The sequence below is a fragment of the Carettochelys insculpta genome, chromosome 20, assembly GCF_033958435.1.
Source record: "Carettochelys insculpta isolate YL-2023 chromosome 20, ASM3395843v1, whole genome shotgun sequence".
NCBI lineage: Eukaryota > Metazoa > Chordata > Testudines > Carettochelyidae > Carettochelys > Carettochelys insculpta.
The window spans coordinates 2,147,110-2,166,987 of NC_134156.1; the positions used below are offsets into that span (position 1 = coordinate 2,147,110).

Below are 19,878 nucleotides of genomic sequence, written 5' to 3' on the forward strand. Positions count from 1 at the left end.
CTCTAGAAATAAGCACATCTATTCAGGCTTTACATTTACTTTAACTATGGTATATCGGTTTAAATTCTCACATTATAGCAGCACAACATTCTTGTGTCACTAAGAACCTATCATGTGAGTCATGGCTCTGAAGTGGGCTCTTCCCTGCTGTTCACCACGTCATATCACAGCTTCCAGTTGTTGTGTCTCTGTCACAGGCAGTTGCTCAGGGCTCAGACAGCAAGCAATCGCATGAATCATAGCTACAAACATGTTTGTGGGGAACCTCAGCAAACCTTCTGCCGGGCTGAGGGTTCCTTGTCGTTTCAGATTCTGAAGCAAACTCTCACTGCTCTGCCTGACCCGTTCAGTTGGACCCATGAGGATCAAGGTCGCGTGGCCCTCAGCAGAAACTGCTTTAGAATTTTTTTTGGGAGGCAGAGCTGGAAAATTGGGTAATTCACCATCTTGTACCTCAGTGAGTCAGAACCAATTCCTGGCCCCCCCAGTCACACTGCTCTGCACAGGCCAGGACTGAGGGTTCTGTGTCTGAATGTCATACACATCCACCCCAGCCTCCTTCTGTAAAAGCAGAAAGCAGCGACTTGCTCTCTTCGGGACTAGTGACAGATCAACATTGCTTGTGTCCATGACATACTGCAGGGTCTTTGCAAGGGGAGGGGACACAACAATTGGCTCTCACGGTGGGAGAAACAAAATCTCCCAAATTACACTACCTCTAGTCTCTCAGGCTCCAAGCGCTTGTGGCTGGAAGTTAAAGTTCACCCTAACTTGCCAGTATGGATGGCCGCTGGGGGACGCACTCCTTTAGTTAGAGGGTGATAGTACCGTGTTCTTCTCCTCTGGCTGCTTTCCCCCCGTCCCGCCAACATCACCTCACCAGGAATGGGGTGTCTGCTCTATTACCTGAAGTCCATACAGCAAGGTGGGGTTTCTCTCTCTAAGAGATGCCTGCAGGGTGCTCTACCTCCACCTGAAGTGGCAGCCTTGATGCACAGATTACTTGGTAAAAATCTACAGCCAGTGCTCCCCAGGAGGCCAGGCTAGATTCCCACAATGGCCCCCTCCCTCTGGCCATAGCATATGAAAACCTCGGTCACATCTGAGCTGAGCGCTACACCACTTGCTCTCACCCTGTCCTAATCCCCACCAGGCCCTGGCTGTGGCAGGGAACTAGTCACACGCGTCAGAGATGGGGGGAATTTCTCCATGACATTTTTCACCGACTCCTCTGGGTATTTTTCACTATGCAGAAATCTTATTAACGGTGACTAAATGTCTGTTTTTACAACACACTCTGTTCAGAAGTGACTGCTCATGAGTGCTCAGTGCTGAGACGGATTCACTCCAGACAGGTCCCTGTCAAACCCTGGAGCTATGAATAACTCATGTGGAAGTGCCTGGGGATGCTTCTCATGCTAATGGCAGATGTACTACCCAGAGGAGAGAAGCTTTCACAGGACAAGCCCAAAGAGGAGACAGGAAGCTGGCAGCTTACTCACATGTATCTCAGCTCTGATTCCCTCCTCACCAGGACCTCTCTTATCCTCTCTATTTTAAAGAGCTCCCCTTCTATGTCATCCATGGTTGTAGTCGAATCGGCCATGGAAACAATTTCTTCTTCTGCAAATGAAACGTGCAAAGAATTAGGTTAAAAAGCAGGAGACAAAGCAATAAAAATGGCTTGCTGATCTCAGGGGCTGATTTTTGCTTTGGATGCAGGAAGATTTCTCGTTCGCATCCCAGAGAAACCCTAGCAAGGGCCAGAAATTGTCAATCTGTTAGTTTTAGAATTAGCTCAGTCTGTTAGTTTAACGAAGAGAAGATTCCTGGGCAACTTGATTGCAGTCTGTAAGTACCTACATGGGGAAGAAATAAATGGGAGCTCCAATCTAGCAGACGAAGATTTAATTGGACCTCGTGCCCGGAGTTTGAAGCTAAATAAATTCAGACTAGAAATGAGGTGCAATTGTTAACAACTTTGGAACAGCTAGGTAAGGGTGGTGCTGGATTCGCCATCACTGACAGGCTTCAATCGAGACAGGGTGTGTTTCTCAAACCTCTGCCCAAATTCAAACAGGAAGTAACCTGGGGCAGTTCTCAGGCCCGTACTCCATAGGGGGCCTGATTAGATTATCGCTATGGTCCCTTTTGGCTGCATCATCTATGAACTTATGAGATCTATGAGAACAACTCCTGGAGAGACCAGGTCAGACTCAGGACCCAGGCCACCCAAGCACAGTCCTGCAAAACATGGAGCAATCTTGCCCAACCCAGCCAAGCACATGCTTACTTCAAGCTCTCTGGGCCTGACTGTGGTTGACACAAAGTCCCCACTGAGATGTCTGGAAGCACAGAGTGGCCTTGCAGTAATGCCAATACAATATAGTCCCACAGGAACCCCCCCACTTTAGCCTGTCAGAGTGTTGCAAAGGAGACCCCTGGCTTCACGCCAGCATTTAACTGGGGAGGCAACATACAGTCAGTTTGACCTCAGTGCAATGTCAGGCACAGAGCAGTCACTTCTGGAATCACACAAAGCAGCATGGGGTAGCTGTTGGGAGACTGCCGAGCCAGTGTGAGCAAGCAGTATGTGCACAGCCCAGGAATCCACACGAGCTCAGCACACAGTGCCTTTACTACGCTTCCAAAGTGGACTAAAGGAGAATTTATCAGATGGCTGCTTAGTTCACAATAAATCCCTGTGTAGACACGTCCAGGATCAGGCCTGTTGGCTTCAAGTTTGTTGCCAACTATTCTGGCTCCAAGCCGGAAGGTTTGTCATGTTTCCACTTGGGGGCTGAGCACCACAGGGCCAGCTAGAGAGATCACAAGCCCCTTGGCAGCCATGAATGAGGAGACTCAGCTGTCAAGTAGAGCACAGGACAAGTTTTGCTGCACCTAAGGAAATGGAGGTATGCACCTGGTTAGGTGTAGAGGGGGTCAGGGCCAGGTGTACCTGCCCAAAAGGGAGGGGCTAGGGCAGGGTGTCCAAAAGGGCAAGAAAAGCCATTTTTTAACAATTCAGTAAAAAAAAAAAAATCAATAATTCAAGAGCCGCAATGCACATGAAGACGAGACGGTCCTTAATAAATACTGCCAAATCGTACGTCTTGTCGCCCGTTTGATGAACAGCAGACATACGTATCCCACAATGCACTGCTCATATTAAAGAGGGGGTTATCCAGCATTTCGAGATCACCTGTAGTTTGCTATTTAGATATGAGTTGTTCGTCGCTGGGCTTTTAGATGGTGACTGAAATATCAAAAATAATTAGGAGGGTTTTTCTTTTTTTACTTTGCAGTTACAATGGCAGGAGCCACAAAGAAGTCCTCAAAGAGCCACATATGCCTCTGGAGCCACAGCTTGCAGACTCCTGGGCTGGGGGTCAGCCAGGATTTACATAGTGGAGACTCCCTGCTTCCTAACAATCCTTCCCCACTACATAACCTGTTCCCTACTTCTCCCACCAACTCCCCCCAGATCACTCCCAAGGTGCTCCCCAGCAATTACTTCCCTCGAGTGCCAGGCCTCCATTTCCCTCACTCCCCCAAGCCTGGGTACTGCTTCTGAGACATTTCTGTACTTCAGTTTAAACAAATTATTCCTCAAAGCTCTGCATTACAGTGCCTGGTCAAAAAACACTTCCCAATTTTTTTTGTTGGGTGTATTGTTACAGACGTTGCTTTTTTGATATAAATTACTCAGCTGAAGTTGGTGTGATTGTATTGTGTTATGATGACAAAACAAGAAGGATTTTACAGAATTTTAAAATGTGTGCAGAATTTTCAATTTTGGTGCAGAATTCCTTCAGGAGTAACTAAGAGAGCTGGCAGAGATCTACCCTAGTAACATTCCAGGTTAGTAACTTTCATTATGTGACATTTGTCAACTAAATTCTGGTGCTGGTCATAAGGTCACAGCCAGGGGACAGAGGTCCGTTAATGCTAGCTTGTTCTCCTTCCCCAGCTGTTTAGTTTGTTGCAAAGAGGAAAAGAAATAACCCAACCATCTTGCCAGAGCCAGCCCCATTTGACAAGTTTTATTTCACCATATTTACGTGCTGTAATTCAAGGACCCCCCCTCATCTGATTCACTCCAGAAGCCTGGGGGAGCACAGACACAAGCGAAAATACAACCAGGGTCATGGGGAGAGAGGAGGAGCAGGCCTACAGTGTTTTGCAGTGTCCTGGCTCTGTGAGAGAGAATCGGTGACATTGACCTCTGGTGCTGAGACAGGCCAAGGCACCTGTCACTAGACCTAGATAAAGGACTGCTGGCAAGGTAAAGGATTGACTTGGCAGAGCTTCAGAACAACGGGTTTTGTCCCACATCCCCATACATGTGAACTCTACAGCAATAGGTTTGTTGCTGCAACACTGGGTAGGCGTACACCGCAGTAAAAGATCCCGGGTACAGCGGTGTCTGGCTTGGGCCCGCTGATGAAGGCTTGGGCTGCTGGGTTAAAAATTGCAGTATAGACCTGGCCCAGGTGGAAATCTGGTCTCTGAAGCCCTATGAAGGGGGCAGACTCAGAGCCCAAACATCTAGTTTGCAATTTTTAGCTTGAGTCAGCTGACCTGGACTCTGAGATTCAGTCCCCTGGGGCTTTTATCGCAGTGTAGATTGCCTGATCTCAGGGGGTCTACCTCCTGGTTGCCCTTCTTTTCTATTTTGCTTTTATGAAAAGCAGTTTGTTAATCCTCATTCAAAGAAATCCTGTATAGTTTAATCTGATATCATTTTGGATCTTTAAACAGACATGCTCGGTTCTGGACAGCTATATAGATGTTTAGCCTCTTGGGTCTTCCAAGTTTTCCCAAAGTCCTAATATATCAGCTGTAGCGTTATAATTCACCTTCAGCTCATGAACAGGTGCCTGGGACAAAAGGGCACCAGCACCATGTTAGCCTTCCCTTGGGACTGATCAGAGTTACAGACGCAACTAGCAGAGTGCAGCAGAACAGAATGGCCTGACCCTAACCTGGAAGAGGAGGAGCTCTTCTGGGAGCCATTTTGTACTGAGCCTGGCCCCTCCCAGTCACCTGACCAGAAGTCAGGAGGTGGGGCCAGGGCTATAAAAGCCCAGCCTGAGGGCTCGTTTGAGGCTAAGCCTCTAGGGGAGCCAGATGATGGTTCTGTGCTCCTAGCCTGGGAGGCTGAGGCCTGGATTGGGCCACTGGCACCCCGTGAACCCTAGTAGACCTTGCTTGACCCTGTGGACTGACTGGAGAACTGGCCTTGGCCCGCACCCTGAGCCAGCCTGGGGCAGTGGAACCTACAGGCTGCCCAGGCCTGGTGTGGGCTACTTGAAACCCCCTGAGACCGATGGGACGCCCAGTATGTGCCATGGGTAGGAGGCTGTTAAAGGGCCTCGGGTCAGCGTGCTGTGCTGTGGATTCTCTGCTGACCCTTGGAGCTGACGGTGCTGCTGCGACCTGGGCTGGGATGTGGTGGAGAGGGTGGGCCTCCGTCCCCCTCCGCCAGCACAGGTGAAGCATCTGTACCCTTTCTATGATGAACTGGCTTGGGTGCCTGGCCCTGGGCTAGGGCTCTCCTGAGTGAGGAGACAACCTGTGTCTGATTGTTTGTTGCCCTGCCCTGAGCTAGGGCCTGGGCTCAACTGTGAACTGTTTGTTTTACTGCCCCGCTTTGCACCTGGGCCTTTCAAGACTGGGGGTTTGTTGCCCCACCCTGCACTAGGGCCTGGGTGCATTGAGGACATGTAGGCGCTGCCCTGACCTGGGGCTAAGCCAAGACTTGAGTGAATTTCCCCCTGTGGCTGCCTGAAGTAGGGCTGGGCGGATGAACTGCTGCCTCTCACCCACCTGATGCAAGGTGGGACTCAAGGAACTAGTGACTTGGGGGTTTGTGGTACCTGTGGCAGGGGGGTAGAGTGGCCACCCACTGACCTGGAGGGGGAGGAACCCCTCCAGGGCACACACCGGCTACACTGATGTGAGCACCCTTGTGCTAGACACTGCACAGACTGAATAGAAGAGCCTATAAACTGATGCCTTTCATCCAAGGACCTCATAAGCCCTTCGTAAACGTTCATTGATCCGTACAACGCCTCCTTCTGAGATGTGCATTTCTGTGCTCACATCTTCAGTGCTATTTGGTGACAGAGCTAGGACAGAACCCAACAACCTTGACTTGCAAGTGTCGTTCTACTCGCTAGGCAGTACCACCTCACGTGACTTAAGCTGTGCAACAGATCTTGAATCTCTTACCATGGCAGAAACTGCCGGTCCATTTTCATCTGACAGGTTGAGTTTTCTTTCCAGTCCCAGTTCTTAACTTTCCATTTCAAAGCTTTCTTTAGTTATCAGTCAGGAATCACTTTTGCTCGCTATCTGCGATACGCAGTGACAAAGGTGTTGCATGTTCAATAATCCATCTTTCTGACAATGTACTAGCAGTGGGAGCAGTGCCAGGAGCTCGTGAATGAGAGGAAGTCCTGACTACATATAGTTTAAAAAGCTTCAACAGGCCATGACAAATTCTGCTTTCTGGTCAGCCAGGGCAGAGCCTGGCTCGGACACTTTGCTCCCCCACTCTCTGTGAGAGGTTTGCCTGCCCAGAGAGCAGAAAATGAAGTTACTGTAATATATCAGGGCAGCCGTACTGGCTCCCGGTGACGCTTACAGATGGATCATGGAGCACCAATGGGCATTAGCAAAGTGCTGTGCACTTCTCAGGTAGAAAGTGCTCAGTGTTATCAGCAGTGCAGATTTCTTGTGGTGGTGGATGCACCTGCCCTTTTTCCAATTTCACGCCATTGAATTGGAGCTGAATAGCTAATCTGTAGTGAGGATGCATCATCCAGTCTCCGCTGCCCACAGAGCACCTGCAAGCAGCTGCGGATTTTTTCCATGCTCCCCCACTTTATTCAGTTAATAACCAAGGATGAGACAAAGAACACAAAGCAACCGGCTTAATCTGCAGCATACAGATTAGGTTGGATGTTAGGAAAAGCTTTCTAACCGGAAGGGTAATTAAGATCCAGAACAGGCTTGCAAGGGACATTGTGGAATTGTCTGCCTTGGAGGATTTTAAAGAACAGGATGGAAAAACAACTGTTCGGGTGAGCATGACTTGGTGTGGCCCTCAGTGCAAGGGGCCAGACATAGTGACCTCTCGAGGTCCCCTCCAACCCTACAGACCTGTGATCTTCCGCATTACATAGGTGGAGAAGCAGGTACAGAGTGAGGCAATGAAGTGCCTGAGAACACAGAGCAAATAAGCAGCTGTATCTTGAAGAGAGCACCTCCCCTCCCTAGTTCGCTGCTCTAACCACTAGTCCATACTCCCTGCAGTTACGCTGCTAGGAGCTGCTCTCATGTGTCTGAAGCCAAGCTGCAGCTCCTGGCGGTAGATTTCTGTGGTGGAATTGGTTACACTGCTGCATACTTGAATAAATAGACACCATCTACTCAGCATAAATAATCTGGATAAATGGATAAGCATCAATGTCCCCAGCACAGCTGTTGCTGGATCCGCCAGCCCTGCGATGCTCGCTGGGGGAATTGTAAAGCAGACACTAATAATATTTAGCAGCATGGTGAATGTGTAAATTCCTGCATCTTACCCACATCTTCATTATTCATCAGGATGTTCTCAAGAATCAAATTAACAATGGGCTACCGGAGCCAGGAGGGGGTCATTTTTCAAAGGCAACTAGCCACAACTCTGGGGAATAATGGGTTATCCCAGAGAGACAAGCCAGGATGTCACTTCTTCCAACCCTACCCTCCTCCCGGTCCCCACAGATGCTGGAGTTTTGCCACCTCTATGCTCTCACAGGACCAACTCCTCTCTGGAACAGCTGGTGCGAGTTGAATTTGTGAATGAACAGAGAATTCTTGGTTCCCGGCCAGGTTTTCCTACTCAATGAGCCTGATCACCTGCTTCCTCCAGTGCCTGCCACTATCACGTCCCTGCTGCTGAGCAGAAAAGGACGGCTTTGAAATTTCCTATTGTTTCCACTCTGTCAATGAGCTATGCAGGCACTGCGACCCCCCCCTCCTGCTGCCACCTACAAGCCCACAGCCCTGGAGGGCAGGGTGGGAATGTCCCTGACCTACCCTTGTGAAACTCGCAAGGTGGGGAGAAAAGCCTCCAGAAGCAGCCTAGAGGCACGGAACGTGCCTGTCCCCCTTGCTAGGGAGCCCATCCTCATCACAAAGTGGGTGGGCGTAGAGAAGGGAGCCGGTCCGGTCCGGTCCGGTCCGGTCCGGCGCAGAGCGCGCTATTCAGCAGCGTTCTGCGTTTGGCCCGGTGGCCCGGAGAGGCGGCTGCGCTCTCACGGCACAGGGAGCTCGGGGTGCCCAGCTGCTCCACACGCGGGCAAAACTCTCACCTTTGCTCGGGTCTGCAGCAATCCACTTGGTTGACTCCAGCGCTCCGTACCGGGTAGGCGCCCTGCTCTCCTCCTCCATCCTCGCCCCGCTCCGACCCTGGTAAACCTGCCTAGGGTCCCACTTTCTACAAGCAAGTTCTCCTGAGTCCAGAATCCCTCGGGCGGATGCACGTCTAAGGCGCCGGTTCCAGCGGGACGCCAGAGCCCATCCCTTGGAAAGAAGCGCGTGAAACAGCGGAGCGGGAGAGATCAGGCCGGAGACGAAGAGCAGCCGGACACCTGCCTGGTGACGAGCGGCTGAGACGCTTCCCCGAAGCTGCACCGATGGGAAACACGCAGCAGCAGCCGGGGGCTGAATGTTCATAATTGGACAGAGGGGCGCCCTCTGGTGGCTATACGGACAAGCGCTTCCTTGACCACGGGTAGCCTGGTAGGACCCCTCCTCACGAGCACGGAGGTACCTGTTCCTACAGCAGCCCCGTGAAGCTGGGCAGTGCTACTATCCCATTCTCCGCAGGCGGGGAACTGATGCACAGGGAGAAAAAGAGGAGCTTTTTCCCAGGCACAAATGGCACTTGTGCACCCGCCCCCATTGACAGTCAATGGGATTTTGGGGCTTAAGTGACTGACAATCTCTCCACACCTGGTTTTCCCAAGGTCACACATGGAGCCTGTGGAAGAGCAAGAAACTGAAGTCGGGTCTGTCTGTACCCACGCTGGTTCCTAGCCGCTGGGCCAGCCTGTGCTCGTACACATCTAACGCCCTCCTCGTGATACAGCTGACCGAGCCTGAGCTGAAGCAGGAGCCAGTCTGCTCCCAGTGCCAGAGTTCTCTCCTCCTTGGGTAAGAGCACACTGACCGTGGGGCAGTCACTCAAGCCATCGGTCCACCTCTCGAAGCAGAAATTCCCTCCTGGAACTTTTCTCAAAACTGGTTCATTCCCACCAAAAGTTATCCAGCAACAAGAAACATTTCGTCCTCAGATTCTCAACCGGCTGCACCCATGATGCAATAGTAAAGGTGCTTGGCTCTTAGCCTAGTGCTGACATGCAGACAGGCAAGGCAGGACTGTGTGGAGACTCAGACTGACATACAAACAGGGATTTTTGTAAGGGCAAAAGGACACCAGAGAAATCCCACCACAAAATCATTAGTTACTAGTAACTTTCCAGTCACAGACATGTTCATTTGTCCCACCCATCATTCCATGGCATGGAGGCATCGCTGGTGCATCTCCTCCCAACTGCTCCTGAAAGTACAGCTATCTGCATAACAAATGGGCACCTCAGCCACAGACCAACCTCTTTGCACAGGCACTATACAATCACCACAGTCCCAGCCATTTCTGTGTGAAATTCCTGCATATCTATCCAGTGCCCAGTGCCCATCATGCATCCTCCCCAAAAGACCCTGTGTACCGAATACCCCAGGTGTGCTGGCTTCTGTACCCAGAAAATCTGACTGCTCCTAGCTGTAGCTTATAAGCCGTCCCTCTATTGCATGGCCTGTGACCTCCCTTGAATAGCACAAAACTCAGGCTAACAAAGATTGGCTGCCGCCCTGCAGAATTGTATTTAACTTGCTGACCCCAGACAAGATTTTTATACTTGCAAAGTTCCCAGCATCTCCCCGCAGATTTCCCCTTTGAGTCTCTGGCCCCAGGCCAAAGGGGATCTCCGTTTAGGTGCTGAGCCTGCTGACAGTCCTGTCCTGCCCACCCTGCCGTGCCTCTACAGCAGGGAAGCCTCCTCCCATTTACTGAGCCTCCCCTGAGCCCGTCTATAAGTGCCAAGTTATGGGCCCATGGGGGCCTGGTCCCAGGCATATTGCTGGTGCCTGGGCTGGTCTCCATCAAGCCATGTGCCTGCCATAGCCTGCCTGCACTTCCTGACCCCTTGCATGCCCCCCCTCAGCTGTGCCTGCTCACTTGTCGCCATGTGCTGCAGTGATCACAGCCTCTCCCCCATACCCTCCCTCCCCTGGCTGCAGGGATGCTCATGCTAGCAGCCGAGGTAAGCAAGTGTCGGACAGCTGTTCTAACCCCACTGCACTGCTGCCACCCCCCGGCGTTTCAGAGGCTGTGGTGGCAGGCAGGGCATAGTACAGGAAAGCAGGGCGAGAACGCTGGGCAGCAGCACCTGGAGACCCTCCCCTCCCACTGCTAGAGGGGTATGCCCCCAGGTAAGTGTGGCACCCCCATGCCCCTTGTGGACTCCACTTCCTCCAGAAGTTGCACCCTCTCCCCCAACCCCTCCTTTCAGCCCCAGCATTCCTCAGAGCCCGCCCCTTTCCTGTCCCACAAGCCTCTGCTCCAGCGTACAGCCTGCTTCCAGCTCATGAACTCCTCCCAAAGCCTGCACCCAGAGCAGTCCCATTCAGAGGATGGCTCAGGGCACCTGCCCCAGCCCCCACACTTCAGGGTGAGCCCTGCAGCAACTGCCTGAACCGTCCTGTGGACAGTGCTCAAGGCAGCCCTGAGGAGTACTGGGGGAAGGGCCTGGCATGAGGTGGCAGCAGAATTCAGCCCCCACACTCACCGCCCCGGTGGGACATGAAGCAACCCAGCAGTCTGCTCCGCTCCACCCTGCCGCCCTCTCTCAGCCTGCTGTACTCCACTTCACCGTGGAAGCAGAGCCCCCTGATCCCAGGGCACACGCCACCTTTGTGAACCTCCTTCAAGTCCTTTAGCCCCTCTGTGGCTGGGTCTGTGGGACGTGGTGGGCCTTAGGGGCTGCAGAAGGCACCTTTCCCAGCACAGTTAGAAAAACACATCTTTTTGTGCCATTGGCTGCAGGCAACTCGCATCAGAGTCGTCTTTTGAGTTCAGCTGGATGCCCTTCACAGCCATCTACGCGGCCACTTTACCATTTGTCTGCTCTCCAGTTCGCTCCTCAAAGCGCCTCCACCCGGATTTCATGGCACGTGCATCTGAACTGCCAACAAAATGGCAGCTGCCTCCTGATGACAATGGACTCCTGGAAATGTAAAGGAGTGTTACGCAAAGTAGCAACTGCCCCACAGCTTGGACCTCAGCCTCTCTAGCTGGGTGCCCTGTTGCTTCAATCTACCACACGTGGGCTAAGAAACTTCAGTGTGGGTCCCGGAGGACTTCAGTCCTCCGCCTCTTGTCATGGACAAAGATAATGATCCTGGATAGAGCTGATGTGATGAACACAGCAGCTGTCTGAATTATGTTTTATAAATGTGTTTCTGCCTCTATACTTGTGCTGTCTGGTGCATGTGGGCGAAGAGTTCACTCATTTGTGGGTTGCTTTACACCTCTCCAGCATAGTCACCAAGAAGCGAGAGAAAAAACACATGGTGCAAGTCTGCAAGGTAACGTGCTGAATTTTACACACTCCAGTCAACAGACAGAACCCCAAAACAGAGAGAAAAAACCAGCTACTTTGTGAGGCAGAGAGGGAGCATCCAGGACTGATTTGCTCACACACTTTGCTACAGATGCCCTGACGATCGGGAAACCTCCCTGCTCCTAAAGTGACAGCTTATAATAGAAGATTGAAGATATGATTCTCTCTCAATTGCAGACAAATTCACTGCTGAAAGGCAGCCTCCCAGTGCCCTAGAATTATGCATAAACCAGTTTGACCAGGTTCAGGGGTCCTCGGACAGACTAAGGAATTTTGATATGGATCAAAGGAGAGTGTTGGAACTAAAGGGGATAAGACGCTGATGGAGGATCACACTGAAACCATGGCAGCAGCTGCAGGGGCCCTGTGATAAGTGGGCCGACTGAAACCGGAGAGAAATGGTTCCAGTTAGGTAAGAAAATGCATGCATAGGCCTCTTGGTTTAACCCTCTCTTTCCTACACTCCTATGCATAAATACTTTGTTTTGATGTGGTTGCATTTTTATACTGCAGAAAGAAAGGCTACAACAGAACCCAAAACCCAGAAGACACTGCACTGGGTGTCAATCGGCTGTAACGTAGCCCAAGTCTACATTAGTGGAGAAAGCTGACCTAAGACATGCAACTCCAGCTACAAGAAGAATCTATGTACCTTAGGTCAAATTTCTGCAGCATACACACTGCGGGGGGCCAATGGGAGAAACTCTCCTGGTGACTTCTCTGACTCCTTGCAACCCAGTGGAAGACGGGTCAACTAGGTACCATCAGTAGTTGACTTAGTGGGTCCTTACTAGATACATTAAATCAAACCCCAGGAGATCAATCTCCGGAGTGTGCCCTGGACAATATGCAAGTGAGATCAATCATGGAACGCAATCCTGAAAGAAGTACAGGTCCAGGTCCTACTCATTAGGAAGGGTGCTCATGGAGAAAGTCAATGAGGGGTCAAAAGTAAAACTCAGGCTGACCTATAACCGCCTGTGAAAAAAGTTCCAGAACTGTTTTTCCCATAGAAAATGGAACATTCTACAAATCCAACATTTTTTCAAGCACTAACTTTCTGGAATATTTTTTAGTTTTATTTTTGGAAAACAATGTCTGAGAAGCAGAAAGATGGATTTTGGCTCAAACCCCAAATATTTTTATTCCATAGTCCAACGATGATGCCTCATGGGAGTTGCAGTTCACTTGCCTCATTCAGATTCTCTGTACCTGGGGTGGGTAATAAGTTTTGATGGGGGAGAACTCCAATCACGTGTTAAAATGTGAAGGGTTGCACTCTTCCATAACATTAATGGAGAAAATGTGTGGTTTGGAATGGCAGTTGGGTGCAAAAGGGAGCTTTGGGTAAGAGTGGGGTGTGGAATCTGGCAGTGGGGTCCAGGACAAAGTATGGGTGCAGAAAAGGATTCTGACTTAAAGAAGAGCAGAAGTAGTGCAGGATGTGGGAGCGGGTAGGGGTGCAGGGTAAGGTCCAGGTATGGAGGGGTGTGTGACCTGGGACAGGCATGCAGGAAGGGGTAAGCATCTGGGAGTGGGTAGTGGGGCAGAAGGGAGGGGCTGGATTTCTAGAAGGCAGGCTCTGGCCAGGAGGCACTTACCTGAGCAGCATCCAGCCAGCAGCCCTACCCAGCAGGTTTCTCAGCCAGACTCCCTGTCTTCCATGCCCCTGCAGGCTGGGCAGAGCAAATGGCAGGGGCTAAGCGCTGCTCTGAATGCTGCGAGCCCAGGGGAGGGAGGGTTACATTGTGTGGAAACTGGTCACTGGGAGCCGAGAAACTGAACTGGGTGTGGGAGCAGTACACAAAGCCTCTCCCCGCAGGCTCACAGCACATGGGCAGTGCAGCTGGCTGCTCTGGCCTCAAGCAGTGGCAGGGCAGGCAGGGAACCTGGCTGAGGCTCCCACTGTGCTGTGGGCCAGATCTGGTGGCTTAGCAGGCTGGATCCAGCCCACAGACCCTATTTTGCCTGCCCCCGCGCTACACACTGAACGTTGAGGCTGAGCTCTGTGTTCCATGATACTACCTCCCCTCACCAAAGCTAGGTCTAAATTGCCAAGAGTTGTCAGCAAAAGATACGCAAATGTGTTGCACAATTTGGGTATCTCCTGCTGACAGTTCTGATGGGAGAGGCCTTCCTGACATTTGGCCCATCCACGTAGGGGCAAATATCAGGAAAACCCCCTCTGCTGACACATCCTTTCTTCCTTGTGGAATGAGGATGACCAGGCTGTTGGCAGAAAGCTCCCGAAGCAGTAGACTGGAGCTGTTCATTGTATCCTGCATAATGTCTTCTGGAAAAGCATTTTTTCTTATGCTAACAGCCTTTAGAAAAGACCCAATATTCTGCTTGGACAAGTGGGGAAAATGTAAGACTAAGCCCACAAAGATGTATTTAAAAAGCAGGCACTTTACTATTGATACCAGGAGACAAGGGAATTCTGCTTTTGTGTCCCAGCCAAGTTCAACAAGAGAGGCTTTGGGAATCAAGTGGTGGTGTCAACAATGCGCCTCCAACACAAGTGTGTATGGGGTGTGTCAAGCTGGTGGTGTTCAGGGAACCATTTCTTCCCAGAGATGCATGACACTTCATACAGGAGACATGCAGAAAGATGTCAACATTTTATAAATGTTCTCTAAGTTATGAGAGATGGCAAGATCATCTGGCACCAGACTGGATCTCGCAAGACATGGGTTTAACTGCAGGCCTAGTTAGCCATTCCACTCCTTGAATGGCCTTTGGTTGTTTCACCTCTGTATGTCTCATTTTCTTTCTGTAAAACACAGAGAATACTGACCGAGCTGTCAAGAATTTTTGAAGCTAAATCCATTAGTATTTGCGGGGTCTCAGACAGTAGTGAGGAGAGTGCCACTGAAAAGTGTGAATGAACAAATGAACAGATGTAGACCGGAAAACCTGCATTAAAGGTGTACTTCAGTCATTTGGTATTAGGCTTCCTATTCCAAGAAACACTTTTGTTTAGCTGAATGGAAATGGAACTGTAATGGATTGTTCCACTGAGGGAAATCCCTGGAAGGGAGCACTTGAGGAAAGCAATCTCCATTCTTTTGAGAGAGACAGAAAAAGACACGCATGACCACAGCGTGTGAGTGGGTCAAGGGAAAAGCAAGGCTTTGTGATCTCTCCTCTGAAGCAATTCTGCAGAAGAACTGCAGATACTGCTGGGGCACAAGAGGGTGAAATGATGTGTCCTACAGGTACAAAGTCCATGACAGGAATAAGTTCAGTGATCCAAATGCAGTGGTACAAGTTAGGACCAATAGTTTCAAAGCCAAGTGCCTAACAGTTATGCACCTAAATAGACACAGATAAATATTTACATTCTCACAGGTGCTGTACGCCCATTCACGTCAATAGGAACTACAGGGGCTCGACACTTCCTTGTTAGGTGCCTACATTTGAAAACACTGACCACAGTTGCCACAGCTGCAGTGAGATTTTGAAGATGAGCACCGTCGGGCTGGGAATTTTGAAAATCTTATGTGACTTAGGTGCACTAGCCTTGTTGACTTCCACTGTTAAAGTAATGTAGATGCTTTTGATACTCCTACCCAGAGGCTGCAGAGTTCATTAGCATAGAGGGTGCCCAACACTGGCACAGCTCAGCTAGAACAATGGAGCTTTTATTTATTTTAAACATTACTGTGGATGAATCCAAAATACCATGAGTGAACTGCATCCACATAGAACACACAACCCTAGGGCTGTAATGATAACCCTCAGGAGGTAGTTACAGGTTCACAGGACACAAGTTACGATAGTAAACCAGGAAAACCAAGTCACCCACAACTAAGAACAAAGAGAAAAAGTTCAGTCTTGAGTCAGCTAAGGATTTTAAAGAGAGCATTTTTGATTAATTATAGGCATTTATTCAGCTTGTAAACTCAGTGCAAACAAATGTGGGCAGCAACAATATACAGATTGCAAACGAAAGGCACAAGATTCTGAAAATGTTAATTTCAAACTGAAAGACAGCAGCAGAACCCAACATGGCTGACCTGTAATTATTCATATCAGGTGCCATTAATACCTCTCCCCTCTTAATAATCAAAGATTTGCAAATACAGTACTAAGAACTGCACTCTAGTAATGCAGTAATTTGGGTCATTCAGGAATACACTTAATGAGACTGTGGGTTTTTTAAAAACATATAGCCTGAGGATTTTTATGAGCTCTTCAGCTGCAGGAGTCTTTCAAGCTTCCCAGTTTATGCACTAAAAGATTTTAGTAGTTGGAATGTACTTTTCAACTTTTAGTCTATTTGTTGTTAATGAGGCAAACAATCTCTGCAGAGGCACGAAATGACTGCTTGCTGTGAAAGCACAAACACCTGTTGGTTTATTTATATTTCAATTTGTTTTTAAAATCAAGCAGCTTTTCATTGTACCTCAATTACACGTGTAAAATGAAAAGAATCTCAGTATCTGATTTGTGACTCAACTCATTAGATGAAGAGTATCTGCCATAAAACCCATTTGTGTGCTCTCAATGAAAGTCACCTCAGATTTGTTTTAATTGTTCTGCATTGCAGAGAAAAAAAAACAGTGTAAACTGTTTCATCCAAGGAAGAACTGAATATTTACAGGGATATTCTCATCTTCAGGTAAATCGCAGTTAGCCACAATGAGAATGTTTTAGAATTACGTTATGCTTTATGAAAAATACAAGATTTAATTTAGCAATAGTTAGAGTCACATGACTGAGTTGGACAGTGAAAGCATGAAGGTCAGTTTGCTCCACAGTACATACTGTCATCATCAAAATCACTCAGCAAAATGGAATGCAGAAAATTTCAAATGAAAGAAAGTTACATTCAAATGTGTTGGACGTTCCACATGGTGAGGTTGGAAGTCAAGTAGCAGCAGGCCAGCACATTATATGTTCTAGTCAGCACGCCCTGTGCAAATCAATTCTCAAGTATAAACTGGCACGTCTGACTATGTACGCTGCTTCCTGAAGTCCTACTGTTCAAGGCTAAAATTCTCTAATGGACTCTGTTCTAAAATGATTTCTGCACCATGCTGCATAAAAACAGATTTGCTTCCAGTGTAACTGAATGTCTTAAAAGCCCAACTACTTCTCTGTACATGGTTACTTCTATAAAAAGCCAAAAGGTGCATATACACTGATATGCAATAGAAAGGATACATTCATATATAAATTTTAAAAGTTTTAATATTCAAACTGCCTTGCCCAACTCAAGAAAGCACTAAGAGTCTCTGTGGTATTGAAGATATGTTGACAAATCCCAATACGATTAAACTGCATGTGGGAAAAACATTGTCAGATACAGTGATTTTGATCTCTTTTAAAGGCAATTATTGGAGTAGATAGTAAAAAAAAGTTTTATAGCTTTAAGGTTCACCCAACAAAAGACAAGAATCAAAGCCCTCAAAAATGCTTCCAGGATGAAGCAAGGGTCATGTATTGTCAATAAATCACCACATTGTTAAACTTCTGCCTACCACCACATTCAGACATATCACTGGACAATGGAAGACTGTGATGGCTACCTACCAAATTTAGGTTTCTACATGCAGGATTTACTAGCTCTGTTCAGTCTGGTGAACCTAACCTATCCTGTGATAATTCAGAAGCTTTCTATTGCTTAACTTCACAGAAATCAACAGTATGGAACTCTGAAGCCAATTTAATTATGCAAATAATGTGCAAAATAAATATGCAACCATCAGCAACAGAATTTGCTCAGAGGGAATTACAGATATTTTTGAATTCATCCTATGTCCCATCAAATGACAGATTACAAAGTTCTATTTCCTGCCTGGCTGGATCATAAGACTACCCATTTAACATTATCCCCCCATCAGACTGCTGGCCCAAACAGAAGGGACTAGTCTGAGATACTACAGCAATCAGCGCTAGAGGAAAGTTAGGATAAGTGGAGAAAGCAAACTTGTACTAGAAATCCACAGCCACAGCAGAAAAATTTCTAAATAGTACAGGTGATGATATTAAGGTTTAATTTATATAGGTTTGTCAATCCAGCCTCTATTTTTGGGTCACAAACTACTAGCATTTTAGGCATTTCTTTACCTAATTTATATGCATCACGACTTCTGGCACAAAAATAGTATTTGTATTACAGTAATGCCCAGAGCTCCCAATACAGGTTTTTAATCTTTCCCCATAGGTCAGGTTTTCTAAATCTTTTATCATTTTGTTGTTGTGTTTGTATTCCTAAATCCACACTGCGTAGCCAATAATCAATTTTCACTGCTCTACACAATGGCAGTTTAGCTGATTGGCTTTTTTATATGTCCTAATAGCCTTAAAAGTCTTGACAAGGTTTATAGTTGCTAAAAGAATGCAAGGGATATGACTGAAGCCAAGCAAAACAAACAGAACTACAGCTGAAAAACACAACTAAAAGAATTAGTGAAAATCAAGCACAATTAAATGTTGTTCCTGGCTCTGCTGGCTAGCAGGACCTAGGAATTCTGTGTAGAATGAGCCAGCGGAGCCTCCGAAGGACAAGAGAATTGCCTATTATTCTATACGCAGCCCCCCACTTTTCATTGCTGGGCCTGGCAGTGCTACAGAGGCAGCAGAAACAGTCTGAAGCAAAGAAAGGGCTAAGAAAGTGTCTTCACAATACTGTAGTATTGTTAAGATTTAAGTGGAAACAGACATAGCTGACTCAGTGCAAAATCTGTTATAGAGGAGTCCTAAGTCAGGTTCACTTTGATGTTTTACACTATAAAAATCTATAGTTTCAACCACTGGAGGGGATTCTTTCTAATTCAAAACACCTGTTTAAAGTGGATTTTTAAAATGTAAATTTCTATTAGTCTTAGGTTTTACAACAGCTTGTTTTCACTAACTTTTGGGACAAATTTCAGTTCTCTCTACTTATCTAGACACCACCATATATCAAACTATCTAAGATGCTGTCCCTTTAAATACTGTACTTGCAACTTCTTTATTTTACATATCTAGCATCAGATACTTATTTTAGCTTGAGTTAAAAAGTAATTAGTGCTAAGTATTACTGATCACCACTTGCTGATGAGGTATTACATAATCTGACAGATGCAAATTCTGTTGACACTAAAAATTGTTCCCAGCTTGTTTAGTTTGAATTCCTATGAGATAGTAACATTATCTTGTCAATCAAACAGGGAAAAAATGGTAAGTTGTAGCCATTCTTGGCACTAGGACAAAGTCTATATAAAGTAATTTTAGTAGAGTATACTGCAAGGCAAAATGGGCCTGTGCCAGCAAGTTGAAGGCAGCTTGTTGGGCTGAAATTACCTGACACGCAGATCAGTTGTTAATGATGTATAACTAGCAATCAAATACCATTTGAGAATACCCACTTTCCTTGCTGGTCACTTCTCAATCACTTCCTACTGAATTAAGGTGTTAGGTCAAATATTCATTGAGTCCAGCATATTTGTTATTTTTATTTACAGCTCCTTCATGATTCCTGTTTCTATTGCACGTTAAATGTGTGAAAATATTTAATTTGCTTGGTGCAACCACTCTTGTGGCTTGACAAACCTTTGAGTCTGAACTGGTAAACGGCATCTAAAAACCCACTAAGTATTAAACGTCACCCTTATGCAAGAAAAAGATTGTAAACTTTTGGAAGATGAGAAATACTCAGCTGGCACTGTGTAACCTAAGCCTGTACAGCAGTAAGACTCATGACTTTTTTTATCAGGTCTAATATGGATCTTTTGGGAAGCTCAGCCAAATAATTTTTATTTTGTGGGCACCTATGAAGAGAGCTATGCTGGAATTTGCAAGCTTTTGAGATTACATTTGGACAACTCTAGAGGGCTCTTTAAAGTTACTCATTTGCCTGCCTTTTAGAACTTCAGATACATTTCTGTTCAAATACAATTACCAAGTAACATTTTAAAACACAGGTTGTGCAAACTTACCCCAAGGGGGTGTAAAAAGTGCTATGTTTAACTCGTGCAAAATAAAGCAGGTAGCATCTATCTCTTGAAAGATAAAAATATGATACTACATGCATTTATAGCCTTAATATGGAGATAATCTGTGGTTAAGTAGTAACCTCAGATTTAGGTTCAGTTCCCAGCTTCGCCACAAACATTAGTGTGACCTTGGGTGAGTTGCTCCATCTTTCTGTGCA

The 19,878-nt window shown here is 47.4% G+C and overlaps 1 protein-coding gene across 2 annotated transcripts in view; it reads right to left on the reverse strand.

Moving 5' to 3' along the window:
* Window positions 1-8,650, reverse strand: part of LOC142023657 (bMERB domain-containing protein 1-like) — a 28,523-nt gene extending 19,873 nt beyond the window's left edge. For both annotated transcript variants that reach the window (XM_075014827.1, XM_075014826.1), the window contains exons 1-2: window positions 8,364-8,650; window positions 1,503-1,623 (exon numbers count right to left, since the gene is read on the reverse strand). In XM_075014827.1, coding sequence (XP_074870928.1) covers window positions 1,503-1,623; window positions 8,364-8,442 — 200 coding nt within the window. In that variant the 5' untranslated portion in view covers window positions 8,443-8,650. The remainder of the gene's footprint in view (window positions 1-1,502; window positions 1,624-8,363) is intronic.
* Between the last annotated feature and the right edge of the window lie 11,228 nt (window positions 8,651-19,878).